Source organism: Chelonoidis abingdonii, chromosome 3, assembly GCF_003597395.2.
Source record: "Chelonoidis abingdonii isolate Lonesome George chromosome 3, CheloAbing_2.0, whole genome shotgun sequence".
NCBI lineage: Eukaryota > Metazoa > Chordata > Testudines > Testudinidae > Chelonoidis > Chelonoidis abingdonii.
Window position 1 is genome coordinate 26,766,152 of NC_133771.1, and position 8,899 is coordinate 26,775,050.

At 44.2% G+C, this 8,899-nt stretch overlaps 1 protein-coding gene across 1 annotated transcript; it reads right to left on the minus strand.

Annotated features, from left to right (window-relative positions):
* Positions 1-1,609: 1,609 nt before the first annotated feature.
* MYCN (MYCN proto-oncogene, bHLH transcription factor) lies at positions 1,610-7,825 on the minus strand. The gene is made up of 3 exons (XM_032779002.1): positions 7,617-7,825; positions 5,275-6,154; positions 1,610-3,058 (listed from the first exon to the last, which is right to left on the minus strand). Exons 2-3 carry the CDS (start codon positions 6,044-6,046, stop codon positions 2,466-2,468), a joined length of 1,365 nt encoding a protein of 454 aa, XP_032634893.1. The 5' UTR covers positions 6,047-6,154; positions 7,617-7,825; the 3' UTR covers positions 1,610-2,465.
* Between the last annotated feature and the right edge of the window lie 1,074 nt (positions 7,826-8,899).

The window sequence follows — 8,899 nt, forward strand, 5'->3', positions numbered from 1 at the left end:
GTTGGTGCAGACTTGGTTGAAGCCAAGGGAACTATACCAGTTTATACCAGATGAGGTTCTGGCCCCTATACATTTACTGGATTATACTTAAAATAGTTCCAACCCCTAAGTCCTTGCTTAAGCAAAACTCCCACTGCCTTTGATGAAGAGTTTGGTTGGAGTGTGGAAGTCCTTAATCTCCATGCAGTTGCAGAATAAGGGGTGTGTGTGGAGATCTTGCCCAGCCTGGCTGATACATAGGCTTGGAAGGGTTTGAGTTTTACAGGTAAATATGGGGACAGGTTGATTTCATGGACAAAAAATATTTCCATCTATAATAATCAAATGTCTAGATAGGCAAAGAAAGAAAAATGCTGCATCAGAGCTTCTTAGAGTTTGATTTAAAGATATTTACTTTGTATATTTTGACACGTGATGTTGACAATTTGTGTTTTAACGGTTATAAAGCATTAACTTTTAAAATGAATCTCAATGTCAGCTGTCTTTAAATAATTATTGTCTGACCCTCTTCTTCTTGTCTCATCCCTCCCGATAATTTCCTGTACCTATGAAAATTTAAGTCAGTAAAAATAAAAAAGTGCTTACAAATAAACATTGGTATTACCTGTCAAAATTATTTAAACAAAAAAATTGAATTCTGCAAAGCCTACTTATATAGCAGCTCTTGGGACCATTACATCCTCCTTGGGAATGGTTATGGTCCAGTGATCAAGTACATTTCACAGACCCACTTGCCCTGCCTGTCCCAACCATAAAACGCCCTTCCTGCTCCTGAGGAAAAAGCAACCTGCCAATCTTGATTCTGCAGCATACACGCTGCTTGGCTTCTGTTCTTGCCCCCCAGGCTTCAGAAATGGCATTTCTGCAGCATTACAAGCCTGCGATGGAAGTGCTGGGACACAGCACAGCTCAGTGCCAAGCACTGCAAGACTGCTCCCTAAGCGGAAGTGGGATTTTGAATTGATCGTTGAGCATTGTTAATAGACACTTTGGCATTTAGACAGAATACAAACCACAGATCAGCACAAATTTTGCCTCTCCTAACAAACAGTGGCCAACCTTTGGGGTATGGCTTTTGATACAATAAGAAAGAAGGAACAGAATTAGAGAGTAAGGTTCAGATCCCAAGATTCTGGTTCACTAAACAGACACTTCTCTTTTCTCCCTATGGCAGTTTATTCCACTTATATTCTGCTCTCACCATATGTCTCAGCCACTGAAAGCCAGATCACCAGCTGGTGGAAAACAGCATTGCATCCTAGCCCTGAGAGTGCTGTGCATTCAGTGACTGATCCAAAGCCTACTGAACTCAACAGGAGTCTTCAATGGGCTTTGGCTAAGGCTCATAGTGAGCTCACAATATTAAAGAAGAGATCTGACATGTGTATTGACACAAGTACATTAAAATTGTTCCCATTACAATTACTTTGTTACCAGAAATGGTAATTTGCTGGCTTCTCACCTCTCCTGAAGTGTACGCTCTGTGATATTAAGTGCAGGGAGGGCTGGAATCATGTCTCATGGGCACCATTAAACTTACAATAAAAGAGAATAACTACGTTTATAAATAAATAGTGAGAGTATATCATTTAATTGCTATTTATTTTCATAAACATGAGGTATTTCAAAGTGCTATAAGACGCAGCACTAAAATGTACATTGTTGGAAGAAATTAAACACAGAACTTTGCAGTTACCCAGTTCTATGCACCAAACATTAACAAATACATTAACTGGAAGAAACAGGCTAGGAAAAGGCATATATAGTAAATTTCTTTACAAAAGTTTTCTTAGTTCAAAAAAGTGATAAAGTAATATCTACTCAAAACTTTCACAACTCATTTTCATACGAAAATATAAGTATCAAATTTAGTTATGTATCAGCATCATACTAAAGTATACAGGCAGTGTAAGAATTAGTACAGTACATAACAGAGATTAACAATATATTTGTATACAAAAACATGCTCCTCAAACATTGAGGTATTACAGTACTTAGGTATGAACTTCCAGTCAAAAACTGGTAGCAAGAGCCACCACTCATAACCCAAGACATGTACAAAAGGCAAGTGTGTAGATGGTATTTACAGAAAATTCCCACAGAGGTACAAATGGTAACCCCTAAAGTAACATCTGTTAGAACATAAGCACCATTAAAAATTAGGAATGAACATTTTTAAACTCAACTAGGTGTCATCAGCAGCTCCAAAGGCTCACAACTTTTAAAGAACATCTATAGTTCTTAAGAAAAAATACAAGGGCCGTCCATCATTGTTTGGCAGTCTGTTGAACTCCTTGCAAGAACATCCATGTGCTCTGTACCCGGATAACACAGATTGTTAACTACTTGAGGGACTGGATTGAAAGTAAAACCAACATTCTTAACGTCAAAAAACACAATTTTTTTTTTAAAAGAATCAAAAATGTGCAAAGTGGCAGTGACTGTCCAGGTCAGACAAAAAAAGTTTAGCAAGTCCGTGTGTGTTCTATTTTCTTTAGCAACTGCTGTTGTCTGGCTTGCAATTTTTCCTTTTCTAGCAATAACTTGTGTTCCTCTGCCTGAAGGGAATGGACATAATCAGTGGCTTTTTTCAAGATGACCACTTTTGCAGCTTTCTCATTTTTAACCAGTTCAGGTACATGGTCCCTTAACGTGAGGAAACTAGATCGCAAGTCGTTACGCCGCTGACGTTCCAGAATATTGTGGTTGCGTCGACGTTCACTATCTTCTGAATCTGAGTTTCGAGGACTTGAACTCTTAGACTTTGGTTGGATCATGGGTTTTACTAGACGAGGCACCTCATTTTTTAGCTTTTTCTGCGGTGGGGCATCTTCGCTTTCCATGTATGGAGAAGGGGCAGCATAATTATGCTGCTGGTGAATTGGGGCACAACGCTTTAGAATCAGTTCATTCTGCTGCATTCTCACCGATGCCAAGTTGGCATTTTTAGGGCGCACAGTAATAGTAAGAGTAGTAACAGCCTTGTTGGAGGAAGAGCGCCTCTTCTCCACTGTCACTACATCAATTTCTTCCTCTTCATCCTCTTCCTCGTCATCATCTTTAGAAATACAAAATGTAAAATAAAGAAAGTAAGTTGTTCTCTCCAAAAAATATTCACACAGGACCTTGAAATTTAAAAACTAGTAACATATCTGTGTGAATTCTCAGGACAAACGGCAACCCATAAGTATTTAAGTGTTGAAAATATACACATATATGAGGATAAAAATAGGGTGCATATACTAACTATCTGCAGATAGATGGAGCTAGATAAATATATACACACCATGCACACACTCAGATCTGGACACAATCAGTGGGTATCTCTGCTAAATTAAAATTATAACCCTAAGAACAGGTAGTTTTCTGCACTTTTAAGCTGTACAATAGGAGAATCCATAAAGGTGCAACCCAAATAAACACACTAGAGGAAACAGTATTTGAGAAAATGCCCTAATTTATACTTTAACCAACAAATTGGAGTACAGAACATACATGTACGTGAGCACACACACCCACAATCACACCACCTCCCTGGCTTGATCAAAAAGGAGCCGGAAAACTAAACAATCGCTGGATTTGTTCTGCTGCAGAACGTGAAGCTGCTCCAGTCTGAGAGTCCCTTTAAGCCAATGTTTTGGTTTACTGCCAAGAAGACAGCTGTTGGGAGGAAGTGCTTCCTCACAGAAAGCTGTCAAGGCACAGACATTAAAGGGACAGTGAGCCTTTTGAAACAGGAGGCTTATCATCAAGTTTATGATGATGGTCATATGGATTTACTCATTTACATGAGAGAAACTGTGTTTACAACTGAACTGGGCTTCTCTGCAACTAGAGATGAGTTTTTTTTTTACATGAGAGTAATTTTTTGCATCTAAATTTTCCTCTACCTGTCTTAATCCAAAAACCCAAAATCAAACATTTCCCCACTAAATTATTAGACTGCTTAGCCATTTCAAAATCATGTACAAGGCAGGATGATTTTATACTAAAAACACTTTTACTATATGGTCAATGCACTATTACACAATACATTCTGCATAAGCTGCATTTTATGTGGCCACATGAATGAAGTTTGAGATTAACTACACAGTACGCTTTGGCATGGGAGAAAAATTAAAAAAAACCACTCAAAGTTCATCCAGCATCTACTAAGTATAAACATGCCCAGGATAAGATGCCCTTTAGTTATATACCACTGTCTGCTTTATCATCAGCTGCCTGCAAAAGGACCCCTTCAAGGGATCCCTTCCAAAAGGCAACGCCCTACGACAAGCATGCTGCCACCTACTGGCAAATCCATACACCAGCTAGAAATGGGAGGGAGTAAAACACACCCACCCACTTGGACAGCAACGGGATTTGTTCTTGGTTATGTTTTTATCAATAAAGAAAAGCAAATATGAGTGGTCTGGGATTTTTCAAGCTTCCCCTCTTCCAGACTAACTTTAGTCACACCATACATCTATTTGACCTCTTCTGAATCTGCTGGTGGTGGACTCTCTCCCAGCCCCCCCTCTCTTCAACAGCAGGGGTTCCCATGTCCTAAAGGCTCACATCACTATCATGTTTTACACTGAACTGATTGTGCAATATTTGTTCTTCCCCAGCTCCACCCCCCCCCACACACCCTTCAGCTGCCCTTACTTACCCCTCCTCTCTCTCTCTGCCTAAGCGCTTCAAGGCAGGGGCTTCCTCAAGCACTAAGGCATATGGCCACCAACTTTCCCCCAATCTTTTTTTTTATTGACTCACTGAGATGCAAGAAACAAAGAAAGGGGGCATGACCTGGGATCACGGATTTATTTTCTTTGGTCTCCTGACCACATGGGTGCAGAGATGGGGGTGGGGAAAGGGAAGACTGAGCTTAATTTTGATTACAGGAAGGAAAGTGTGAAGAGAGAAAGAGAGAGAAAGACCACCCCCTCTTTTTTCTCACTGCCAACAGCCTAAGGCAGCCTTACAAAATGTTCATGATAACGTACCAGCCAGGCACAATGTTACTCACCCACCTTACCAGGATGATAATAAAAAACAACTTTATGCTAGTTTACTTGACCAGAAACTAACATGCACCCTAAGTGAACTGAATTTTGCAAGGCTGCCCCAATGAATTCACTCTTTTTGTCTATACCTTTGGTTAGGAGAATGCATCATAAAGGTGATGCTGCCCATAAAGCTGCACTTGGGGGGGGGGGGGGACAACCATGCACACATAATACCTCTGGGGATATGTACACAGGCTAACAAATCTGTGATGAGCGGAGTATTTACCCGAGTCACTGAGAGTATCATCTCCTGAGCTGCTGTTTGCTCTGGTAGCACTTGTATGGCAGCTGCTGCGCTGGGTGGCAGCTGCTGCCCCCTGTGCGATCCCACTGCTCCCACTAATGTTCACACGGATGCCAGCCATTCCCCCTGTTGCTGGGGCTGCTGCCACTGGCTCTCTCTTGTTGATGGGGAAGGGAAACACCACTGCAGGATCCACACACTCTGACACAGAGTTGTTGAGCTCTGCTTGGCTGTTGGTGCCCACAGGGCTGGTGGTGGTGGTGGATGCACCAGCTGTCACTGGTGCCACTGCTGCTCCCACTTTGCTCTGTAGTTTCTCACTCACTGCCCTCTCCAGCTTCTCGCGGGCAGAAAAGCCACTCCACATACAATCCTGGATGATGATGGAGTTGAGATTGTTGCTCTCCCCAAAGCCTGTCTCCAATAAGTCTCCTCCATCCGTGCTTCCCCAAAGGTCAGCCTCAGGGGGCAGCAGCAGCAGTTCAGATGCCCAGTCCAGAGGATCACGGGTTCGGAATCCCCCTAGAGCCACCCCTCCCCATAGCAGTGGGGCCCCTCCTGGGGGGTTTTCCTGAAGTCCTGCCCGGCTGGGAGACAGAGGAGGGGTAGGCAGCAGTTCAAACTTTTTCCAGATGTCCTCCCCAGGGGGAGCAGAGTCCGGACCGCACAAATAGAAATCATCTTCATCTGGATAGAAGCAGGGCTGCAAAGAGTCAAACTCGAGGTCTGGGTTTTTACTGACCATCCCTGGCATAACTGGGTTCCTTTTACTAATTCCTTGGTTGGGCTGTTATTTAGAAGGAGGTTTGAGTGTGTTTCCAAGGAGAGAGAGAAAGAGAGAGAGATAGACTTCTCCCAACACCTGAAAGAAAATAAAAAATCCAAAATAAGCAACTAGTTAAAACAGGAGAAAATACATTTAAACATGAATTGTTAATACAATAGTCTTCCTCCCAGTTAAAAAAAAAAGTAAAGCCCATAATCATTAAAATGCTGAAGGAATGCAGGAAAGCACTGTGCAAATTTGGAGAAATACATTTCACTCCCTTAATGCTGCTTAAACCACTCAGACAAAACAACAACAACAACTGGGCTGTGCACACATATGCAAAGTTTTCTGTTTTAACCCTATGCTCTGCAGGAAAACAAAACAGGCCAAAAAGGTACAGGAAAGCTGCAAAGAGGTATCTGTGCAGCTTTACACATTGCAAGCTCTTTAAACTGCTTCAAAGAACCAAACACAGAGTAACCCAACCAATATACTGTACACATATGCAAAGCTTGATACCCTAATCGCTCCAGAAAGCCCTCTTAATATGCCAACAAAAATAGTGGAAGTTTCCCCCTTTTTGTCATCTGCAGTCCGGTGCAAAGGGAACAGAGGAGGATGCAAAAGGGGCAGAGGAGAGGCGGCTCAGTGCAACTTTACAACTTGCCAGTTCATTCACTTAAAGCTACTCAGAGAAACCCGCGCACAACACAAGGGGGGTGGAGGGGAAATCGGAAGTAGCCAAAATGCAGCAACCTTATATAATAATTTCAATTTAAAAAAACAAAGCCGGCGCTAACAAAGCCTTTTGATATGCCAACAAGGTACAGGAAGTTTCTCTCCAGCTCAGCTGCACACTGAGCAAAGGGGTGAAAGGCTGCAGATGCAACAAGGGAACTTTGCACATTGCCACTACATTCAGTGAGACCTGCTACAAATCAAGCTTTCGATCACCCTTTCCCTCCGGAAGATTCCTTAATTGTGCCCCCGACCAGTCAACCACAACCCCATTCCAGCACCGGAGCCCGGTTGCATCAGACATTTAAAATAACCTTTTAAGTCTGAAACAGGCGTTCAGTGCCCCCCGTCACCTCAGCTAGCGCAACACGCAGGAAAATCGGTTTGCTGGTTTTCAAACAGCTGACATTCAAACTGAGACCAAAAGGAAAATCTCCATTTAAAAAAAAAAAAGCCTTATGATGAAATGCAATGAAACGAGCCTCGCTCAGCTGCTCTCGCCCTGCCCCGCCCCCTGACCGCTTCCACTATTGTACCATTTTTCTACTTACAAAATCTATTGCAACCGTTTAAAATGAATCAAAGCAACGAAACTTCTACAAAATACAGCGATCTCCATGCAACAGCTTTAGAAACCCTGAGGATTTCCTTCTGGTCAGTGAAACCCCCCACGCAAATCACTGAACTGCCCCGGCATTTCCCCCCAACCCATCCTCCCTAGTTTTGCAACTCCAATACAACGTGAGGTTTTATTTATTTATTTGGTGTTGCTCTCCCTTCTTATTACAACCGCGGTCCCTGAGCTGCCTCTTCTTACCTCCTCCTTGGTGATGGGTGGTGTGGCAAAAGGGGGAGGAGGGCAGGAAAAAAAAAGAGGCAGATGATCTTGTATGTTGCACTTTATTGAGCGCCAGCCCGCTCGTCCCCCAGGGCTGGCTTAAGCCTCCACATTCACCCTTTGCTTGCAGACAGATGACTGTCACTGGCTGCCTTTGAAGCTCTTGGATATTAGTAACTAAAAAAAAACCTGACACACCCGAGGAGGAAAAAGAGAGAGGAGAGAGAGGCTTAACCCCACCTCCCTAATTTCCATAAAAGCAGGGGAGGTGCCTGGTATTTGGCGCCAAAAGCCCCTTTGGTCTTTATGCTTTGCAAGGAGAATTAGGTCCAATTCCCTTTGCAAATAAATAATAATAATAAAGAGAATGCACAATCGGAGCTGCACGCCCGACCACCCTGAGCAGTTGGGGAGAGGATGCACTTTGTAAGGGGGCGGGTGGCGGGGATTTGGGTTGTAATTGCACCAGTGATGTGCCGATTCAGTGCTTTGCATGGAGCGCGGAGGAGGAGGGTGGGTGCCTTTAGGGTCCTGCTCCTTTGTATCTCTCCCCCCACCCCCTTTTTAAGAGAGTTGTAGCCATTCAGGGTTGCCAGCGCGATTTATTTTGCAGCAGATGCTAATAAGAGAAGGGAAGATCTAGGCGGCGAACTTCGCCGGCACAGCCAGGACAAAAAGGAAGTCATTATGGAGGGTTCAATCCAAGGTGTCGGCTTGATTCTGTTGTTGTGCAAATAACAACCCAGTCTGCCCGGCGGGGGCAGGGGTGTGAGCACCACGGCAGCGCTGCCCAGCGGAGGCAGATTGCAAAGTAAATAAATAAAGGAGCTCCCCCCCGTCCCTCTCCCTAGTCCTGCCCCTCCCCCACATTGTAAATAAATAATTAAAATACCGGTTGCTGCACAGGCTTTTCTCCGCAAAAGGCGACACCTTGCGGAGGCGAGCGGGAGCAGAAGCAAAGCGCAAGGAGGAGGCGCCGCGCGTTTCCCAAGAGCAGCGCGGCGGGCTGCGAGCTGTAGACCCGCTCAAGGTCAGTAGTGCAGGAGGGGTGGGGAGGGAGCGGCTGCTTTCTAAGCGGGCATGCCCGGGAAGGGAGGGGGGGGAATGAGAGTGGAGCAGGGGATGGGCTGCTCAGGAGAGGGTTGTATGCGTAGGTGGGGGTCGTGCTTAAAGTGTCCTGAAAACAGGCTGGGGTCTGCTGTCTCATAATCCGGGAGCCGCAGCTAGGGTAAAACAGGGCTTCAAGTGCACCTCTCCAGGGC